The sequence below is a fragment of the Phoca vitulina genome, unplaced genomic scaffold (assembly GCF_004348235.1).
Source record: "Phoca vitulina isolate PV1807 unplaced genomic scaffold, GSC_HSeal_1.0 scaffold82, whole genome shotgun sequence".
Lineage (NCBI taxonomy): Eukaryota > Metazoa > Chordata > Mammalia > Carnivora > Phocidae > Phoca > Phoca vitulina.
The window spans coordinates 3,556,159-3,579,097 of record NW_022589785.1 but is presented as its reverse complement, the minus strand read 5'-3'; the positions used below and the strand labels follow the sequence as shown (position 1 = coordinate 3,579,097).

At 45.4% G+C, this 22,939-nt stretch overlaps 1 protein-coding gene across 12 annotated transcripts in view; it reads right to left on the bottom strand.

Annotated features, from left to right (window-relative positions):
- The window catches only part of EMID1 (EMI domain containing 1), a 56,052-nt gene that overhangs the window by 6,765 nt on the left and 26,348 nt on the right, over nucleotides 1–22,939 (bottom strand). For 7 of the 12 annotated variants that reach the window (XM_032394979.1, XM_032394969.1, XM_032394967.1 and 4 more), the window contains exons 5-13: nucleotides 22,675–22,736; nucleotides 20,614–20,734; nucleotides 20,169–20,258; nucleotides 19,238–19,393; nucleotides 18,129–18,218; nucleotides 17,932–17,984; nucleotides 17,368–17,430; nucleotides 17,219–17,263; nucleotides 3,305–3,349 (exon numbers count right to left, since the gene is read on the bottom strand). In XM_032394979.1, the coding sequence (XP_032250870.1) occupies nucleotides 3,305–3,349; nucleotides 17,219–17,263; nucleotides 17,368–17,430; nucleotides 17,932–17,984; nucleotides 18,129–18,218; nucleotides 19,238–19,393; nucleotides 20,169–20,258; nucleotides 20,614–20,734; nucleotides 22,675–22,736 (725 nt within the window). The remainder of the gene's footprint in view (nucleotides 1–3,304; nucleotides 3,350–17,218; nucleotides 17,264–17,367; nucleotides 17,431–17,931; nucleotides 17,985–18,128; nucleotides 18,219–19,237; nucleotides 19,394–20,168; nucleotides 20,259–20,613; nucleotides 20,735–22,674; nucleotides 22,737–22,939) is intronic. The other 5 variants (XM_032394973.1, XM_032394976.1, XM_032394975.1 and 2 more) reach the window with 3 other exon arrangements.

The window sequence follows — 22,939 nt, the reverse complement described above, 5'->3', positions numbered from 1 at the left end:
AAGACAAAGTCAAGAGAAAGAAGAAAAGGACAGGGACTGTTCTAGATGACAAGGCACTAGAGATGTAACAACCAAGTTCAATGCATGAATCTTGATTATATCTCAGATTTAAAAAAAAAATAGCTAAGGGGCCCCTGGGTGGCTCAGTCAGTTAAGCGTCTGCCTTGGGCTCAGGTCATGATCCCAAGATCCTGGGATCGAGCCCTGCATTAGGCTCTCTGCTCAGTGGGGAGTCTGCTTCCCCCTCTACCCCTCCCCGCTGCTAGTGTTCTCTCAAATAAATAAATAAAATCTTAAAAAAAAAAAAGAAAATTAGAGAAGACATCCAACTAAGTCCTGCTATTTGGATCCCTTCCAAGATGGGTGGCCTGTTGTTTGCACTGGTAACGCCCCAGTCCCCTCTCGGCCTGGATTGAATATCCAGGGCCTGTTGGACACCCCCACTCAGCTTTAACACAGACAGCTCCCAGTTTCCCTGGACAGAACCCAGTGGGGCTGCTTCTCCGGGCTCTCTACTGTAAAGTTTGCCTTAAGGGCTTGCTCCCCCTCACAGTCAAACCAGCACCAAGTATCGCTTAGTCTATGGACATCCATCTGTCCTCACCGTACCCCCTGCCAGTTCCAGCCCCCACAGTCTCTTGCCAGGATGACCACAACAGACTCCTGCCTGGCGTCTCTCTTTCTGCTTCTCCCATATTGCCCCCTTCTCCCATCTATTCTCCACACGGCAGTCAGAGGAACTGTTGGCAAACAAAAATCTGACCGTGTCCCTTCCCTGCTGTTAAATACTTCAATGACTCCCCACTGTCCGCAGGACAAAGTTCAAATTCCTCAGTATGGCCTCCTAAGTCCTGAAAGCCTGTTTGACCTCCGTCTCACCCCTTGACTGTCATACTGTACCATGCCAAGTATTTGCAGCTCCTTGAATACCCCAGCCTCACTCCAGCCCCAAGGACTTTGAACATGATGTTCTCTCTCCTCTGCTTGAACACACTTTGTTTGGTTAATGCACCCTTCAGGCCTCAGCCCCCATCTCCTCTTCCAGGAGGACGCTAAATCCTCCCCCATCACAGCTGAGCCATCTCTGTCCTGTTGCCGCTGGTTACTGGTCTGTTCCACCCTCCCACTGTGAGCACCTTGAGGGTGGGGGCTGTGTCCAAATCACATCTATATGTCTATGGTGCCCAGCCAGGGGCCTGGCACCCACCGAGGAGGGACTGGTTTCCTCGGTCCTGGGAGCTGAAAATCCTGGGCTTCAGTTCCATCTCTGCCAACAGTTTGCTCTGCGGAGTTGGGCCTCAGTTTTTCCTGTCTGAATGAGGGGTACGAGCTTTGGTCTAGATGGGCTGGTTCAGCTCAGTCGCTCTGGGGGCAGTGCCTGCAGTTCATGCTCATGACCACTGGGTGTCACTGCTGAGCCACAGTCAGGCCAGTGGTTCAGGTCTACCTGGGGGTTGGTAGGTGGAGAGTGGCCCCCTCAGGGCCCTTCCCCACACTGGACCTCATGCCCACCTATCCCCAACAGAGCTGGTTCCCCAGTCCCCAAAGCCTCATGCTGACCCCAGCCCAGCAGGCCCCCCTCAGGCAGGTGGCAAGCAGGGGCAGAAGTACAGTGGGCGAAGGGGAGGCAGGAAGATGGGCAAGGGCCCTGCTACCTCTAAGGCGGCCCCTCCCAAAGGTGGTCCTGAGTTCGAGGCCTGGGTTGGGGCCGTTCAGGCATCTGTTCTCTTGGAATCCCCATGCAGGGATGGAGCTGCATAGTCTAATTCAGCCTCATTTCACCTCTCCCACCTCTCCTGGGCTGAGTAGGAAACATGTTCCCAGAGTGGGAGTGGCCAATGAAGGGGCCTAGGGGAAGCAGAGGGCTGGGCTCACACCAGTCTACCTGACCCCCAGCTCGTGCCCATATTGGCAATGTGCTTAAGAGGCTCTGGAACCACTAGGGAGGGAAGGGGGCTGTGGGGAGTAGAGTGAGCGTGAGGGGCTGGGAGAGGCTTGCCGGAGAGGTAACAGGGCCCCCAAAGTCATCGGAAGACACAGGGAAGTGCTCGTGCAGGGTGAGGGGCTCCCACGGCTGTATCCATCACTGACCCCACAATCAGGAGCAGAGAGGGCAAGGCAGGCACTGGGTGCATCCCATGTCCTCATTGACCAGTGCCCGCTGGGAAGTAGGGCACCCCAGCCAGACTGCACCAGGGAGGGACCGGGGGAAAGGGAGGCCTGATACCAGCCTTCTGAATAGCTTCCCAGTTTTCTCTCCTGTAGGGGTGGTCTGCCCCCACCGCACCCATTTTCCAAATGTCTATGTCACGATGGTTTCCAAGTCCCTGTATTGTGGGACTTTTGGTCCTCCCCCCCATGCATCTCTTGAGTGGGCAGATTTCTAGGCCTGGGAACTCATTCATGGCAACTATCTCCAATGATTGTAAAGGTTTCTAGGACCCCACATGTGGTTTCTCTGTCCCCTTTCTCATATACGCTATGTCTCCTGTGTATGTGACAGTTTCTAAAGGCCTTCCTTCTTAATCTTCATGGGCTTCCTATGTGTATAGTGGTTTCTCTCATCTCATTTTCCATGGTTCTCCCATGCGTATGATGGTTTCTAGGCCTCTCCTCCCACTCCCCATGGCTCTCCTATGTATGTGATGGTGTCTGGGACCTCGTGTTAATTATAGCTCTTTTGAGAATAGTGGAATCTAGGTCTACTGACCTCATTTACCATGTACGATGTATAGTAATGGTTTTTAGGCCTCCCTTCCCGTGATCCATGGATCTCCTATGTGTACGGTGGTATCTAGGTCCCTTATCCCTTTTACCACAGGGCTCCAGTGTACCTCACTGTTTCTACGCCTCCCTCCCTACGCTTCACAGCTTTCTCAAGGCCCCCTGTCCACTGTTTTGTGTGGATATTGATTTCATGCTTCCCTTTCTTCTGCAGACAGAGCAGAAGCCAAAGCCCTTGCTGGGAAGGGGCTATGGAGGCAGAGGATGCAGTCTGGACTGGGTTAGCCCAAACCACCCAGGAGGAAAGGGCAGGGTCACCCTGGCTTGGAAAGGCCACAGACGGAAGGCGGAGACAGGGACGAAGACAGAGACAGAGAGCGTGGGGTCCACTGATAAGGCTGACCCTGCCTGGTTGGGAGGGACAGGATGGGGAGGGGCCAGAGCGGAGATCTGTCAAGGCTCCTTCCTAGGAGACCAGGTTGTAGTGGGGATTTGGAGGAGGTGCCCCCATTCCAAATGATCTCCTGAGTGCCCAGGGCAGGAAGGGGCAGTGGGAGGTCTGTGCTCAGCTGGAGCTTACCCAGTGGCTCTTCTCCCCACGGTCTCCTTTGGGGCCAGGTTCTCCCTGCAAGGAGAGACAGAGGTAGAAGGAATGAGAGAGGGAAGGAGGAAGGGAGGGTGGGAGCCTGTGGAGGGGAGGAGAGGAGGAAAGAGGGAAGGAGAGATTGGGAGAAGCTAAAAGACTGAGACAGAGAGTGGCTTGTATTGGACTGACACCAGGTTAAATGCACAAAACAATGATTTGAAGGCAATGGAACATAATAAAGAGCAGCCAGAAACTGGAGGCTCTTTGACCTTTTAAAAAATGGAACTGCCCTTGGTAAAAAAAAAAAAAAAAAAAAAAAAAAAATACATACATATATAAGTATGTATGTATATTTATACACTTATGGCTTTTCCCCTGAGGGCACACCCCAGCCCCCTTAGCCTAGCAAATAGCTCAAGCAGGAAGCTTTAGTCTTACTGGGCTGAAGAATCACAGGTTGGAGTGCAGACTGCCAAAGGAGGGAGAAATTGAAAGGAAATCCTAGAAAGCAGGGAGCCACAGTAGGGGAGTGAGATCTACATAAATATCCCCCTCTAATCCTTGGATGGTCCGTGAACTACCCATCCTAAAGTCACAAAGCTGAGTCCAACCAATACTCTAGACCAAAAATCAACATTCTTCAGAGGAAGATAACAGAATCCAGATTCTCTTTACTTCATTATCTATATTGTCCAGTATGGACAATTACTAGATATATAAAGAAACAGGAAAACGTGACCCACAATCAAGAGAAAAATAAGTCAGTAGAAACAGATCCATAGCCAACCCAGACACAATTTAAAATATCTGTGATATTTATCATCAAGGAAATGCAAATCAAAACTACAATGAGATATCACCTCACACCTGTCAGAATGGCTAAAATCAACAACACAAGAAACAACAGGTATTGGTGAGGATGCAGAGAAAGGTGAACCCTGGTGCACTATTGGTGGGAATGCAAACTGGTGCAGCCACTATGGAAAACAGTATGGAGGCTCCTCAAAAAGTTAAAAATAGAACTACCCTATGATCCAGCAATTGAACTAAGTATTTACCCAAAGGATACAAAATACTAATTCAAAGGGATACATTCACCCAGATGTTTATAGCAGCACTATCTAAATAGCCAAATTATGGAAACATCCCAAGTGTCTATCGATTGATGAATGGATATATAGTATATATATAATGAAATATTATCCAGCCATAAAAAAGAATGAAATCTTGCCATTTGCAATGACATGGATGGAGCTAGAGTATTATGCTAAGTGAAATAAGTCAGAGAAAGACAAATACCATATGATTTCACTCATATGTGGAATTTAAGCAATAAAACAAATGAGCAAAAGGAAAAGAGAGAGAGGGAGGCATACTAAGAAACAGACTCTTAACTATAGAGAACAAACTGATGGTTACCAGAAGGGAGGGAGGGAGGTGGGGTGATGGGGATTAAGGAGGGCACTTGTCATGATGAGCACCAGGTGACATACGGAAGTGTTGAATCACTATATTGTACGTCCCTGAAACTAATATTACACTGTAAGCTAACTAACTGGAATTCCAAAAAAAAAACTTAAAAAAATAAAATATCTGTGATAAATATGTTAAGGAATGTAGTGGAATTGATATTGGTGGGTGATGAGATGGGGAATTTCAGGAGATCTGTGAAAACTGTAGAAAAGCATCAGATGGAAATCCTGGAAATGAAAAGATAATATGAAATGAAATAAATGAAATAGATAAATGAAAAAGATAATACTTGAAATAAAAAATTTGTTAGCTGGGATTAACAGAAGATTGGCCAGAACAGAAGAAAGACTTCTTTAACTTGAAGACAGGTCAATGCAAGAACTCAAACTGAAGCACAAGGAGGAAAAAAGATTTTTTAAAAAAAATTAATGGAGCTGGGGCACCTCGGTGGCTCAGTCGTCAAGCGTCTGCCTTTGGCTCAGGTCATGATCCCAGGGTCCTGGGATCGAGTCCCGCATCGGGATCCCTGCTCCGCAGGAAGCCTGCTTCTCCCTCTCCCACTCCCCCTGCTTGTGTTCCCTCTCTCGCTGTCTCTCTGTCAAAAAAATAAATAAAATCTTAAAAAAAATATATAACGGAGCCTGGGGCACCTGGCTGGCTCAGGTGGAGGAGCACGTGACTCTTGATTTGGGGGTTGTGAGTTCAAGCCCCATGCGGGGTGGGTGTAGAGATTACCTAAATAAAAAACTTAAAAAAAATTAACAGAGCCTCAATGACTCATGAGAGAGTATTAGGTATAACTGAAGTCCCAGAAGGAGTGACGAGAGTGCAGGAACAGAAAAAATAAGTTGAGGAAATATTAATCAATTTTGTCTCTAAATTTGATTTAAAAACAAAACAAACCAGACTTTTCATTTTCTGGCATGGCACATGAGGAGCTCAGAAGTTGACATTCTGTCCTAATAAAAAGGAAAATCCTGAACAAACTGGAAAATCAACAACTCTTCTTAGAGCCATCAAAGCAGTGAGGTCGCAGGACAAATTACTGCCCCCCCAAATTGCAGAGAGAGGGGTGGGTTACAATTTCCTGAGCAGAAGCCTCACTAGGAACCAGTGCCAGGTAGGAAAACCTAAACATAACTGACGAATTGCTGGAAGCCAACTCTCAATGTGGCCGACTCTGAGAGTTAAACATTCCAGGGGGGACTCAGTTTGGGGGTAATCCCCACATCTGTGTGAGTTTTATGCAGGAGCTCTGTCAAGTCCTCACAGTGAATGCTGTGGAAAAATCTCCTCGTGCTTTCAGCAGGAGGAGAGGGAAAGGAACCATCTTGAAACACTCCAGAGCATTCTGTTGTTCTCAGCAAGGCCTGCTCTCAGGAGAAACTGTTTTACTGGATCCTCACCTGCTGGGGTCTTATAGGAGCCTAATTGACCTGGGGGTAGGGAAATACCCAACTATAGCTGGCTTTAGCCTTCCATGTGCGGGAAGAGAAAGCCCAGCTCAGCCCCCGCTAGCCATCTTGTCCCAATTAAGGGGGAAAAACAACCCCCACCAAAAAACAAAACAAAACAAAACAAAAAAGAAATTAAGAAGTGCTGGTGAAGTTCACAGTCCACGGGTATAGGCTTACCGAAAGACTGAGACTTAACCATAGGACTACAGAACGCTTTCTCCCGCTGCACACCTAACCACTACATTACTAAAGTCTCTTTATTGCCGTTCCTTTCACCCAGTACATCATGTTTACCTTTGAACAAAAAATTACAAGGTATTCCATAGGCTGCCTTTGAGTTTTGTTGACTGTTTCCTTTGCTGGGCAAAAGCTTTTTTTTTTTTTGACACTCTTTTTTTTTTTTAATGACATTTCAAGATTTTTTGTTTATTTATTTGAGAGAAAGAGACAGCGAGAGAGGGAACACAAGCAGGGGGAGTGGGAGAGGGAGAGCAAGAAGCAGGCTTCCTGCTGAGCAGGGAGCCCGACTCAGGGCTTGATCCCAGGACCCTGAGATCATAACCTGAGCTGAAGGCAGACACTTAACTGACTGAGCCACCCAGGTGCCCCTGTGCAAAAGCTTTTTATCTTGATGAAGTCCCAATTGTTCATTTTTGCTTTTGTTTCTCTTGCCTTTGAAAAAGCGTCTAGCAAGAAGTTGCTGCAGCCCAGGTCCCAGAGGTTGCTGCCTGTGTTCTCCTCTAAGATTTTGATGGATTCCTGTCTCATAATTAGGTCTTTCATCCACTCTGAACTCATATGTGGAATTTAAGAAACAAAACAGATGAACATAGGGGAAGGGAGGGAAAAATAAAATAAGATGAAAACAGAGAGAGAGAAGCCAAACCCTAAGAGACTCTTAACTATAGGAAACAAACAGGGTTGCGGGAGGGGAGGTCGGTGGGGGGATGGGGTAACTGGGGGATGGGCATTAAGGAAGGCACTTGATGGAATGAGCACTGGGTGTTGTATGCAACTGATGAATCACTAAATTCTACCTCTGAAACTAATAATACACTATATGTTAATTAAATTGAAATTAAATTTAAAAATTTTTTTTAAATTACAAGGCATACTAACAGGCAAAAAACACAGTTTTAAGAGACTGAGCAAATACCAGAAGCAGAGTCAGATATAGCACAGATGTTGAAATTATCAGACCAGGAATTTAAAAAAACAACTATATGGGGCACCTGGATGGCTCAGTCAGTTAAGTGTCTGCCTCCAGCTCAGGTCATGATCTTGGTGTCCTGGGAACCCCACATCAAGCCCCACATTGGGCTCCCTGCTCAGTGGGGAGTCTGTTTCTCCCTCTCCCTCTGCTCCTCCCCACTGCTCGTGCTCTCTCTCTCTCAAATAAATAATCTTTTAAAAAAACAACTATGATTAATATGCTAAAGGCTTTAATGGAAAAAATTGACAACATGCAAGAACAGATGGATAATGTGAGCAGAGAGATGGAAATTCTAAGAATCAAAAAGAACTGCTAGATTTTGGTTGTAGGTGCTCTTCATAGAGTCAGTTAGCTAAGGGTCATCCCATTCTTCCCAGGCTTCTTAAGAAATACTTCAATTCTAGCAAAGGCCCTGCTTTCTAGTATCAGGAGCCATGGTCCAGAAACACAAATTAAACAGAATTTTAGCCATTTATCTCCCAGACTGTCCCTTTCCTGACATTCTACCTAGAGCAGGAAAAAATAATGAAAACACTACCTGTAGTCACAAGTCCTTCAGTTTCCTGGCCAAGATTTCATATTCCTTTAGAGATACCTTTCAAGGAGAAAGTGACAAGGGAGGGGAACATGGGGGATTTCAAAGGTACTGATAAGGTTCTACTTCTTAAGCTTGGTGTTGGGCACATGAATATATGATTTAATATTATTATTTAGATTTTTCAGGTTAAAAATTTTTTGCATGTATATTTGAAAAAATCCTAGAGATCAAAAACTTGAAACAGAAATGAAGAATGCCTTTGAAGGGCTCATCAGTAGACTGGGCATGGCAGAGGAAAGAATCTCTGAACTTGAGAATATGACAATTAGAAACTTTCCAAACTGAAAAGCAATGAGAAAAAAGACTGAAAAAAGCAGAACAGAATATCCAAGAATGATGGGACAATTACAAAAAGTATAACACATGTAATGAGAAGACCAGAAGGAGAAGAAAAAGAAAGGAACAGAGGCAATATTCGAAGCGATAATGACAGGATTTTCCCAAATTGTCAGACATCAAGCCACAGATCCAGGAAGTTCAGAGAACACCAAGCAGGACAAACGCCAAAAAAAATACTATACCCTGGGCAGATCATATTTAAACTTCAGAAAATCAAAGATAAAAAAATATCTTGAAAGGGGCGCCTGGTTGGCTCAGTTGGTAGAGCATGAGACTCTTGATCTTAGGGTCATGAGTCTGAGGTCCATTTTGGGTGCAGAGATTACTTGAAAAAGAAAAAGTTAAAAAAAAAAAAAACTATCTTGAAAGAAGCCAGAGGAAAAATCAACTTCTGTAGAGGAATAAAGATAAAACTTCCATCCAACTTCTCAGAAACCATTCCAGCAAGAAGAGAGCAGAGTGAAATATTTTAAGTGTTGAGAGAATAAAACCACTGACCTAGAATTCTGTACCCTATGAAATTACCCTTCAAAAGTGAAGGAGAAAGAAAGACTTGCTCAGAAAAACAAAGACTGATGGAATTTGTTGCCAGTAATCTGCCTTGCAAGAGATGTTAAAAGGAATTCTTCAAAGAGAAGGAAGTGATAAGTCAGAAACTTGGGATCTACATAATGAAAGGAAGAGCATCAGAGAAGTAACGAAGGTAAAGTACAAACTTTTATTTCCCGTATTCTTTTTTTTTTTTAATTTATTTATTTGTCAGAGAGAGAGAGAGAGAGAGCACAAGCGAGGGGGGGGGCGCGTAGCAGGCAGAGGGAGAAGCAGGCTCCCTGTTGAGCAAGGAGCCCAATGCGGGACTTGATCCCAGGACCTGGGATCATGACCTGAGCCGAAGGCAGACTCTTAACCAACTGAGCCACCCAGGTGTCCCTATTTCCTGTATTCTTAACTGATGTAATAGATCAAATTGAACACTTTGTTCAAAATAATAATACCAACAATGTATTTAATTATGTATGCTTATGCATGTGTGTGTATGTGTATATAGGTATATTTACATATAATTATATATGAGTGAGATGAATGACAGCAATGATGTAAGGAACAGGAGGGAAGAATTGAGAATATTTTATTATAAGGTATTTGCACTAACCATGAAGCAGTATAGTGTTATTTGCAAGTAGATTTGGGTTAGTTGTAAATGTATATTGCAGACTTTGGGGAAACCACTACAAAAAGTGAAAAAGGAAGGGCAGTTGATGTGCCAAGAAAGGAGAGAAAGTGGAATTATATGAAATGATGAATTAAAACCGCAAAAGGCAGAAAAATTGTAGAAGACAAATATAGGAACAAAGAATAAGAGCAACAAATAGAAGACAGTAGAAAATAGGGTAAATATTAATTTAATAATCCCTTTAAATCTCAATGGTTTATTTTTTATTTTTTATTTTTTTAAAGATTTTCTTTATTTTTTTTACAGAGAAAGACACAGCGAGAGAGGGAACACAAGCAGGGGGAGTGGGAGAGGGAGAACAGGCTTCCCGCAGAGCGGGGAGCCCAATGTGGGGCTCGATCCCAGGACCCTGGGATCGTGACTTGAGCCAAAGTCAGACACTTAATGACTGAGCCACCCAGGTGCCCCTATTTTTTTATTTTTTTAAAAAATTTTATTTTTATGTAATCTCTACAGCCAGTGTGGGGCTCAAACTCACAACCCTGAGATCAAGAGTTGCATGCTCCACAGACTGAGCCAGCCAGGTGCCCCTAAATGTCAGTGGTTTGCATACACCAATTAAAAGTCAAGGAATGTCAGAGTGGATAAAAAACCAAGACCCAACTATATGTTGTTTAGAAGAAGCCCACTTTAAATATAAAGACACATATAAAGCCAAGGGATGGAAAAAGATATACCATGCTAGCACTAATCAAAAGAAAACAGGAGTAGCTATATTAATTTCAGACAGAGCAAACTTCAGAGAAAGTAAAGTTATCATGGATAAAGAGGGACAAATCATAATGATAAAGGGATAAATACTCCATGAAGGCATAACAATCCTTAACGTGTACATGCCTAACAACAGAGCATCAAAATATACGAAAAACTGATAGAACTGCAAGGAAAAATATAGGAATATATAGGAATATAGGAATCTGCTATATCTGTTAGTTGGAAAGTCTAACGTCCTCTGTCAGAAATGGACAGATCTAGACAGGCAGAAAATCAGAAAGAACATAGTTGAAATCAACAATACCATCTATCAACTGGATACAATTGACATCTATAAACTACTTCATCCAACAACAGATTACACATTCTTCTCAAGCTTACGTGGAACATTCTGGGCCATAAAATATATCTCAGTGAATTTCAAAGAACAGAAATCATACCATGCATGTTCTTAGGCCACGATGGAATTAAACTAGAAATTAATAACAGAAAGATAACTGGAAACTTCCCAAATACTTGGAAATTCAACAACAGACTTCTAAGTAACACATGGGTCAAGTAAGAAATCTCAAGAGACATTTTAAAATATTTTGAACTACACAAAAATAAAATGACAACTTATCAAAATTTGTGGGATGTATCAAAAGCAATGCTTAGATGGAAATTATTGTATTGAATGTATATATTAGGAAAGAAGAAAGATCCTTGGCCTTAGGAAAGTAGAAAAAAGGAGAGTAAATTAAATCCAAAGTAAGCAAAATAAAAGAAATAATAGAAATTAGAGCTGAAATCAATGAAACTGAAAACAGGAAATCAATAGAGAAAATCAACAAAACCAAAAGCTATTCTTTGAAAAAAATCAGTAAAACTGACAATCTCCTAGCCAGGATAATTAAAAGAGAAAAAGAGACAAACAGATCAATGGAACAGAACAGAGAGCCCAGGAATATAAACATAGTTAACTGCTCTTTGACAAAGGAGCAAAGACAATGCAATGGAGCAAAGATAATCTTTTTCAAAATGATGCTGGAACAACTGGACACTCACATGCACAACAAAAAAATGAAGAAATTATACCAATTCTTTACAGTCTCTTTCAGAGGACAGAAGCAGAGGGAATAGGTCCTAACTCATTCTATGAGGCTAGCATTACCCTAATACCAAGACTGGACAAAAGCACTATAAGAAAAGAAAACTACAGATCAATATCTCTCATGAACATAGATGCAAAATTCTTCAACAAAATATTAGCAAATGGAATCTAAGATGTATAAAAAAAATTATATACCATGACCAAGAGGGATTTATTACAGGTATGGAAGGCTACTTCAACATTTGAAAATCAATTAATTAATCTGTCATCAACAGACTAAAGAAGAAAAATCACATGATCATATCAATAAGTCCAGAAAAAGCATTTGATAAAATCCAACACCCATTCATGATAAATACTCAGCAAACTAGGGATAGAGGGGAACTTCCTTAACTTGATAAGGAACATCTACAATAAACTTACTACTAACATCATAGTTAATGGTGAGAAACTCAAAACTTTCCTGCTAAAATCAGAAAAAGGAAAGCATATCTGCTCTCACCAATGGTCATCAATATCATACTGGAAGTTCTAGCTAATGAAATAAGACAAGAAAAGGAAACAAAAAGTATACAGATTGGGAAGGAAGAAATAAAATTGTCCTTGTTTGCAGATGACATGATCATTTATGTAGAAAATCTGAAAAAAATCAACAAAGAAACTCTTGGAACTAATAAGCAATTATAGCAAGGTTGAAGGATACAAGGCTAATAAACAAAAGTCAATCACTTTCCTATATAGCATTAATGAATTAGGGGAATTTGAAATTAAAAACACATTACCATTTACATTAGCACTCCCCAAAACGAAATACTTAAGTATAAATGAATTGAAATATGTATAAGATCTCTATGAAGAAAACCACAAAACTCTGATGAAAGATAGCAAAGAACTAAATAAATGGAAAACTATTCCATGTTCGTGGATGGGTGGACTCAATATTGTTGAGATGTCAGTTCTTCCCAACTTGATCTATAGATTCAATGTAATCCCAATCAAAATTCCAGCAAGATATTTTGTCGATATTGACCAGCTGACTCCAAAGTTTATACAAAGAGGGGAAAGACCCAGAATAGCCAACTCAATATTAAAGGAGAAGAACAAAGTCAGAGGACTAACATTACCCTACTTCAAGACTTACTATAAAGCTACAATAATCAAGAGAGTATGCAATTGGCAAAAAAATGAATCTAGACACAGGTCTCATACCCTTCAAAAAATTAACTCAAAATGGATCACAGGGGTGTCTGGGTGGCTCAGTCGTTAAGCTTCTGCCTTCGGCTCAGGTCATGATCCCAGGGTCCTGGGATCGAGCCCTGCATCGGACTCCCTCCTTGGCCGGGAGCCTGCTTCTCCCTCTCCCACTCCCCCTGCTTGTGTTCCCTCTCTCACTGTGTCTCTCTCTGTCAAATAAATAAATAAAATCTAAAAAAAAAAAAAAAAAAAAAGGATCACAGATCTAAGTGTAAAATGCAAAACTATAGAACTCCTAGAAGATAACGTAGGAGAAAACTTAGATGACCTTAGGTTTGATGATGATGTTTTAGATATAATACCAAAAGTACAATCCATGAAAGAAATCACTGATAAGCTGGAATTCATTACAATTAAAAACTTCTGCTCCGCCAGAGACTATGTCAACAGAATGAGAAGAGAAGCCACAGACTGGGAGAAAATATTTGCAAAAGACACACCTGATAAAGGACTATTATCCAAAATATAGAAAGAACTCTTAAAACTCAACAATAAGAAAACCAATTTTAAAAAGCTTTTGCAATGGGGCACCTGAGTGGCTCAGTTTGTTAAGTGCCCAACTCTTTTTTTTTTTAATTTTTTTATTGTTATGTTAATCCCCATACATTACATCATTAGTTTTAGATATAGTGTTCCATGATTCATTGTTTGTGCATAACACCCAGTGCTCCATGCAGAGCGTGCCCTCCTCAATACCCATCACCAGGCTAACCCATCCTCCCACCCCCCTCCCCTCTAGAACCCTCAGTTTGTTTTTCAGGGTCCATCGTAAGTGCCCAACTCTTGATCTCAGCGTCGTGAGTTCAAGCCCCACGTTGGGCTCCTTGCTGGTTGTGGAGCCTACTTAAACAAAAATAAAATAAAAATAAAAAATAAGAAGCTTTTGCACAGCAAAGGAAACCAACCAAAAAAAAAAAAAAAAAGAAAGAAAGAAAAAGAAAAACAAAAGGCAATCTATGGAATGGCAGAAAATATTTGCAAAACACCTATCTAATAAAGAGTTGATATCCAAAACATATAAGGAATTTATACAACTCAATTGGAAAACAACAACAACAACCCAACAAATAACCCAATTAAAAATAGGCAAGGACCTGAATAGACATCTTCCCGAAGAAGATACATAAACGGCCAATAGGTATGTAAGGAGATGCTCAAGATCGCTAATTATCAGGGCACCTGGGTGGCTCAGTAGGTTAAGCCTTCGGCTTAGGTCATGATCCCAGGGTTCAGCCGGGAGCCTGCTTCTCCCTCTCCCTCTGCCCGCCACTCCCCCGGCTTGTGCTCTCTTCCTCTGTCAAATAAATAAATAAAATCTTTTAAAAAATCACTAATTATCAGGGAAATGCAAATCAAAACCATAACTTTAGATATCACCTCATACCTGTTAAGATGTCTATTATAAAAAAAAACAAAACAAAAACCCAAGAGAGAAGAACAGCCGGTGAGGATGTGAGAAAACGGGAACTCTTGTGCGCTGTTGGTAGGAATATAAATTGATACAGACTTTATGGAAAACAGAATGGAGGTTCCTTAAGAAATTAAAAATAGAATTACCATACAATCCAGTGATCCCACTTCTGAGTATTTATCCAAAGAAAACAAAATCACTATCTCAAAGAATTATCTGCATTCCCTTGTTCACTGCAGCATTATTCACAAAAGCCAAGATATGGAAACAACTTTAGTGCTTGTCAATGGATGAATGGATAAATGAAATATGCCGTGTATATATGTATGCATATATGTATGTATGTATATAATGCAACATTATTTATCCTTTAAAAAAGAAGGAAATTTTTCCATTTGTGACAACATGGATGACCCTGGAGGGCATTATGCTAAGTGAAATAAACAAGACAGAGAAAGACAAATACTGCATGGTATCACTTATATGTGGAATCTTAAAAAAAAAAAAAAAATGACCACAGAGAAACAGAAACAGAGTAGAATGGTGGTTGCCAGGGCCTGGGGCAGGGGATGGGAAATGGGAAAGTCGATAAAGGAATATCAATTTTCAGTTATAACATGACTAAGTTCTGAGGATTCAACATACGGTATGGTGACTGTAGTTAACGATACTGTATTGTATAACTGCAATTTGCTAAGAGAGATCTTAAGTGTTCTCACCACATATACACATACACACACACACACACACACACACACACACACAAAGTGTGTTTCTTACAGAAAAGTTTCTTACAAAACTAAACATACTATATGATCCAGCAATTGCACTCATTGGCATTTACCCAAATGAACTGAAAACATGTCCACACAAAACCCTGCACATGGATGTTTATTCATAACTGCCAAAACTTGGAAGCAACCAAGATGTCTTTTAGTAGGTGAATGGATAAATAAACTGTGGTACATATGATGGAATATTATTTACAGCTAAAGAGAAATGAGTTATCAAACCATGAAAAGACATGGAGGAACTTTAAATTTAAGCATATTAGTGAGGAGGGAGGGATGAAGGGTAGAGCACCAAGGATTTTTAGGTCAGCGGAGCTACTCTATATGATACTACAATGGTGGATACATAAGAGCATACATCTATCAATACTATAGAACGTACAACACCAAGAGGGAACCCTAATGTAAACTACGGACTTAGGGTGATAATGTGTCAATGTGGATTCAGTTGTACCAAATGTACCGTTGTATGTGAGATGTTGATAGTGGGAGAAGCTAGGCATATTTGAGGACAGGGAGTATATGGAAATTCTCTGTACTTTCTGCTCAATTTTTCTGTGAACCCCCAAAAATGCTCTCTAAAAATAACTTTATCAATTAAACAAAACAACCAACCAAAACAAAAATCCTGGCAACCTTACTGATCTAGTAATCTTAGCAAACTCAAAGAAGGATGAACACAAAATCACACCCAACTATCTCATGATCAACCTGTTGAAAACCAAAGGTAAAGAGAAAATCTTAAAAGCCAAAGAAAAAAGACGTATTACATGCAGGGGAACAACAAGAACCACAGCCAACTTCTCATGAGAAGTTGTAAATCTCTATGTCAGCCAGAAGACCATGCATGGAACAACATATTTAAAGTGCTAAAGGGAGGAAAACTGCCAAACTATCATTGTATATCCAATTGAAAATATCTTTCAAAAATTAAGGGAGGGGCGCCTGGTTGGCTCAGTTACTTAAGTGGTTGACTCTTGGTTTCGGCTCACGTTGTGATCTCATGGGTTGTGAGACTGAGCCCCATGTCGGGCTCCCCACTCAGCAGGGAGTCTGCTTGATGACTCGCTCCCTCTGCCCATCACCCCATGTGCTCGCTCTCTCTCTCTCAAATAAATAAATAAATCTTTAAAAAGAAATTTAAGGTAAAATGAAGACAGTTTTAGATAAAAGCAGGGAGGATTTGTTGCCAGCAGACCCATACAGGCAGAGCTAAAGGACATTCTTTAGGCTGAAGACAAATGATACCAGATAGAATCTGGAGCTACAGGAAATCATTAGAAATGATAAATATATCGGTAGATGTGAAAGACTATTTTCCTAACTTCTTTCAAAGTCAACTGTTTAAAGCAATAACAACAATGCATTGTTGGGATTATAACAAATGCAGAAGTGAAATATATGACAGTGACAGAGCAAGGTTAGAAGGGGGCAAATTATACAGTTGTAACATTCCTATTTATACATGAAGTGGTATAATATTAATTGAAGCAAATTGTGATAAGTCAAGGATGCATATTGTTATCCTGAGAGCAACTGTGAAAAAGTAACACAAAGTCATTGGAAGAGATAAAATGGGACTGTAAACAGTACTCAATCTAAATGAAGACAGGAAAAAGGGGAAAAAATTAAAAAGATGGGGTAAATAGAACACAAATAGCAAGATGGTTGACAAATGGAACTGTATCAATAATTCTACATATCATTAAGTGTAAATGAACTCAACAGTCAAGATGGTTTAAAAAATAAGTCCCAAGTATATGCTGTTTACCAGAGATATACTTTAAATAGAAAGACAGGGTTGAAAGCAAAAGGATTGAAAAAGATATACTATGCAAATGCTAAGTATAAGAAAGCTGGTGTGTTTATTTTAGTATCAAAGTAGAATACAGAACAAAGAGTATCACTAGAGAGAAAGATATTAATTTCATAAAGTTGACATTAAAATCCTGAACATGTATGCACCTAATAACTAAGCTTCAAAACACACTAAGCAAAAATTGACCAAACTAAAGGGAGAAATAGACAAATCTACAATCATAGGTGGAAAGATGGAGAGTGAAAGAGAGAAATATAGAGTGTCAGACAGAGACACAGAGGAAAGAGAGAGACAGAGAAACAGATACAGAGACAAAGAGTCCAAGTGAGGGAGAGGGATGTGACCCGATCCTAAGAGGTTGACAGGACCCAGAGACAAGGAAAGAGAGAGATGGGCCATGCCCTGGACAGGAGGGAGAGTCGGGAGCTCTGGTTGCAGTGCAAGGAGCCAGAGCAGGGTCTGGACCTGTGGGATCCCGGAGGGGGTGCTGTAAGGGGGGCAGCATCACTCACCCGCTGCCCCGTGGAGCCTTGGGGGCCAGGCTCCCCACGCAGTCCCTGTGTGGGAGGGAGGAGAGGTACGAAGTCAGCTATTGGGTGGTGTGACCCAGGGACCCCAGGACTCCCCAGAATCTTCCACCAAGGGTTGCCTCAGTACTCACTCTCTCTCCCTTCTCTCCTGGGTGGCCAGAGATTCCTTTGGGTCCAGTGGGGCCTGGAGGTCCCTGAGCAACAAGACAGGGCCTCACTCTTGTGCTGAGGCAGGATGCGGTGGGCAGGGACTTGGTAGGGCGGAGAGGTCAAGGAGGGAGCCTCAGTTTGGCCTGAGCCTCTGGGTTCTTTATCACACTCCCAGTGCCTGGCACACAGCAGTGACTTTGTACAGCTCAGGGTTCAGAGTTATGGCCCTGGAGTCAGAGAGTCCCTGCCCTGATCCGGAAGTTGCCATGTGCTGGCAGCAGCCCTAGGTCAAGAACCTCTACCTTTCCTGGCCGCATGTGCTGACAATACTTGTTTCTCCTTACATGGACTGAATGAAAAGATTTATGGAAAGTAGTTTGCATATTAAATGCTCCATAAATGCTTGAATGAATGAATGAAGGATGGATGGATGGATGGATGGATGGATGGATGGATGGATGGATGGATGGATGTGTGGACTGATTAAGTGGGTGGGTGGATGAATGGATGGACAGATGAATGAGAGCAACTGGAGAACTACCCACCATGTGTCCAGGACTCCCAGGGATGCCCATGGGACCAGGAAGTCCAGGGGGACCTGGAATAAGACAGGATGTCCTCAGGACTGAAACAAAGTACAATGCCAGGAAGTCCACCATCCGCTCCCTCCTGAGAGCCACAGCCCTAGTCCCTCTGCCATTTCCCAACCCTACCCCTTACCCTGGACCTGGACTCAACTTACCCATGGGCCCTGGGGGGCCTGGGAGTCCAGCTGGTCCCTGGGGCCAGTGGCTGCTGGTCTCAGTGAAGGTATTGGACAGTAATGGGTCCCCTGGGAGGAGGAAAGATGGTGAGTCAGCAGGGCTGGGCTGGAGTATGACAGTCAGTCTTTACCTGCCACCTCTGCGAAGCCAGCTGGGACTGCCCTGTGGGATAACCTGCAGTGTGGTTGGGGCTACCAGGCAACTGCTCCAAGGGTGGGGAGTGTGGAGAGTACTGGTCACACGGGACCAGGAGGCAGGGAGACCTGGGTTCTAACCTTACCACAGTCTAACTGGTGACATCCTGCAAGACTCCACCTCGCTGAGCCTGAACTGCCATATGTCAAATGGGAATAATAGTAAAAGCTACTGTTTGTTGACCACCTACTTTGTGCCGGGCTTCTGTGCATGGGGGTCATGGAGCTCTGGGAGAACTGTACAGTCAGTCTCCCCATTGTACAGATGAAGAAACTGAGGCTTGGGGAAGGAAAAGGAGTGGTGAGATGGAATGAACGGCAGGATGGGGGAATACAGGAATGGTGCCCAGCCATACACCAGAGATAGGGCACAGGTAGGATTGAATCTGGCCCTCCAAGCTCTGACCACTGGCAGCACGCATGTAGGTCAGGCTGGGGAGGAGGCGAAGGATACACGTCAGGGCCCCACTGGGCGGGGGTGGGGGGGAGCTTTCTGAGCACAGGGCCAGGGAGCACAGAGCTCATTTCCTGCTGCCAGGCCTTGAGCTTTCCTGTGCTCTGAGGGCTGGATCCTGGCCAGCTCCAAGGCTTGGCAGGAGGGCCTCATGCCGGTGGTTCCAAGCACAGGCTCTGGAGGACGCCTGGGTTTGAAGCCAGCCCCCCCCACCCCCAAGTCCTGGCTATGTGATCTCCCCTCTCTGGCCCTCAGTTTTCCTCATCTGAGAAGAGAGGAGGACAGTGGCATCTGTTGGGAGACTGGGTGACACGTAGCTGACCAAAGGCAAGCCTGGTAAACAGAAGGTACCTGGTAGATGGCCGCGGTACTGGGGTGATGGTTATGCCAACCTTGCCCCCACCCCACCATCATCTCTCGTGACCCCCGAAGGACTCACCATACTGGGGGCTCCGGGTGTGGGGTGGTCCAACAGGGGCTGGGGGCCCAGGGGGCCCCGGGGGACCAGGAGGCCCGGGTGGGCCTGGAGGTCCCTTCTCTCCAGGGGTGCCCACAGCTCCAGCCTGGCCAGGGCTTCCTGGGGGGCCCTGAGGACCTACAATGGAACCAGGGAGTTGGTGGGCATCTAGGAGGCAGGCAGGCCCAGGGTGGCTGCAAGAGGGCAGGACAAGGCAGCCTGGGGGCATGGGGTATAAGAGGGCTCCAGAGGCCACAGGCCCAGGCCTGTCCAGGCTCTGACCTCCTTGGCCATGTAGGGGGATGAACAGCTCTCTTCAGGGGCTTTAGGACAATGGACACTTGGTGCACAGTAGATTCTTAGGAAATATTGATTTCCAGAATGTTCTCTTCTCTCCCTTCCAGGCTTCTGAATGAATTGTTCCCTCTATCAGTCCTCCCTTTGTTCTGCCTGGTGTCCCCTTCAAGTCATCCTTTAGGCCTCAGCTAAGATGTTACTCCTACCAGGAAGCCCTCTCCACCCCTCACCCCATCCAGGCTGGGTCTACGCTTCCTTCCTTGGGCCTCCCATACCTGCAACATCCCCCAGAAGAACCCTGGTCACATGGTGGGAGGCACTGCTGTTTCTCCACTGCCTGGGCCCCCCCTCCCCACTGGTCTGGGAGCTCCAGGAGGCAGGGACTGATCTGACCCCACCCCAGTGCCCAGCTCAGAGCCTGCTAGGGTAGGTGCCCAGGAAGCATGGGTCCAGTGAATGCAAAAGAGGGCTTCAGGGAGCCCAGGCGCAAGTGGAGGGGTGCTGAGCTGAGACACAAGTGGGTGGAAGGGGCCCAGGCTACCTTTGGCCAAGGAAGCGTTCACTGACAGGGCTGACCTGGATAGCTGGGGGTAGGGGCAGTGCTGTGGGCACTCACCTGGCGGGCCTCTCATGCCCATTGGGCCTCGGCTGCCAGTGTCTCCCTTGGGGCCAGTGGGCCCAGGAAGCCCCTGGCCACCAGCTCGATCTGGGGGAGAAAGTTCATCAGCTTGGCAGCATTTGCCCGACCCTGGCCCCAGCCCCTCAGCCAGCCCTACCATCTCGAGGGAGCAATGGGGCCCTCATGTTCTCTCTGGCTCTGGGTAGCCCTGGGGCAGGGGGGTAGGCAGGGGTCAGTTTCATCCAGGGTCCCTGCCCCCAGGTCCACTGTGTGGGACAGGGGCAATGGGGCTGCCGGGCCCTGTCCCCTCAGGCCCACTGGAGAACCGGGAAGACCGAGGCCCAGAAGGGGGTCAAGCTGGGAGTCAGTAGCAGGGTGGGGACTGGAATCACTCCCTTGATTCATTCCCGCATGGGAGCATGCCCCCTACTGACCCACTCACCTCGGAGGCCTTCATCCCCGGGGCTGCCCTGGGCAGCTGGGGAGCCCCAGAGTGGGACGGGGTCCCCGGGGGCAGCTGGGGTTGGGAGCACTGCCCGCTCAGTGACAGTGAGCACCGCCACCTGTGGAGGAAGAGGAAGACAGGGTAGGTCCCAGGGTCTCACCAGGGACAGGCCAGCTGTGGGGCCCCCGTGTTGGGTGCGGTAGGCCCATGCACCCAGCAGAACCCAGCTTGGAGTGGAGACCCAGGGCTCAGAAATGACTGATTTTCAAACTGCACAATTCATCCTTAGGAAAGCCAATACACGCGGTCACTGCCACCCAAGTGGAGCTTTGGGTCGCTGTGTTTGCTGGGCTGTGCGGTTTTTCCCACACTGACCTGCATCAATAATCTGAAACTTCTCTTGGTCTCTTAAAGCACCACAGGCTGGAAGGATTTTTACTAAATTTGGAGGGAAGTTTGGGGGGGTCTGACATGAACTAGAGGCCCTGGGGTGTATACAAAACCACTTTGGGACCCAGTGTGGGGGAGCCTCTGAAAGGTCAGAGGTGTCTGCTGAGCCACTGACCGAGGATTAAACAGGGGCCAGAGGGGCCTGGGTGGCTCAGTCGGTTAAGCAACCGACCGTTGATCTCAGCTCAGGTTGTGATCTCAGGGTTGTGAGATCAAGCCCTTCATCGGGCTCCGCACTCAGCGCAGAGTCTGCTTGGGATTCTCTCTCTCCTCCCCCTCTGCCCCTCCTCTCCTGCTCACGTGCATTCTCTCTCTAAAATAAATAAATAAAATCTTTAAAAAGGTGGGGGGCTGAATGCCCACTGACTGGGAGTGGGGGGTCGTGTGGTCCCGTCCAGAGAACAGCTGAAACTCTTGGGCAGACCCTGAATGGAGAACCATGCCTCAGATCTGAGACTGAGCCCCTCATACCGGCTTCTCTCGGGAGGAAGTCCAGGGAGCAGTGTGGGCTTCCTGGAGCTCCCACACCTCATAACCGGGGTTCTAGCACATGCTGTTCAGAAGCTTGGTTTTTCCCCCTGACACGTGACAAAATGGAGGTGTTGTGGATGGCTGTCTGTCTGGTATTCCACCGAGCCATGCACACTAATTCCGCAACCACCCCTTCGGCCGTCTGGTTTCCAAATTTCCCTATCCGTTATTAACATTTTGATAAACATCTTCACATCGACTCTCCTTAAGATAAATTCCCAGAGTGACGGAGGAAAAGATATGCAGATTAAGTATATACGTCTCTATGTGTGCTTAGAAAATCTGGAAGAAAAAATGCTTAAATGTTGACCGTTGCTCCCTCTGGGGACACAAGTGACTGCTGCAGATGGCTTTCTGGTAGGTTTTTCACAGTTCCGAGTTTTTCATGTTTCTAAATTTAGAATGTCTTACTTTTTTTTAAGATTATTTTAGAGAGAGAGCGAGAGAGCGTGCGTGTGCTCGCATGAGCAAGAGGCAGGGGAGGGGCAGAGGGAGCGAATCTCAAGCAGACTCCCCACTGAGTGCGGAGCCCAGTGCGGGGCTCCATCTCACAACCCCCAGATCATGACCTGAGCTGAAATGAAGAGTAGGCCGCTCAATCGACTGAGCCACCCAGGCGCCCCTAGAATGTCTTACTTTCTAATTGCTAAACCCTTTTTATCTTGAAATAACTTGAGATGCCCAAAGATGTTTTGCTTTGGAAACTGGGAAGATAGTATTATTATGGTGGTATGGGTGTGGGGGGATAAAGGGCAAAAGTGACAGGGCAAGTAGGGGACCCGGCCATGGACTCTGGGGGATGTCTGCAAATCTCTGGCTGGGATGGGGATGGGGCTGCACAGGGGACCTTCGTAGGCCTCCCCGGGGAAAGGAGCAGGCAGGCCACCTGACTCTGAGCAGGCTTCCTGGGGAAGGGCACGGCAGGGAGGCTAGCTTGTTCTGGAGGGTGGTGGGCGCCTGCTAGGGAGGCCACCTGCTCGTGGGTGTTAAAGCTCAGCTCAGCTGCACTGTGAGAATGATGAGCCGATGGGGTGTGGGGGTGTCGGGAGGGGGTGGGAGGGCCAGCTGCTCACCCACCTTGGCCTCCAGCACCTTCAGCCGCTCGGTCAGCTCTGACACTTTGCTGCAGTTGAGGCAACCTGCAGGGAGGGAGGACGCTGGGCCCAGGTGTCTTAGGTTCCCTGTGGAGCCCCTCAGCCCCGGGGTGGGGGGCAGAATAGAAGCAAGGGGACAGACACCTGATGACCCCACCCCATGAGATGACCCAGCGCAGGGAAGGGGCTATAGCCATGCCCTGAGGGTTTCCTTTGGCTCCAGAGCCTCCAGAGCAGAACCAGGGACC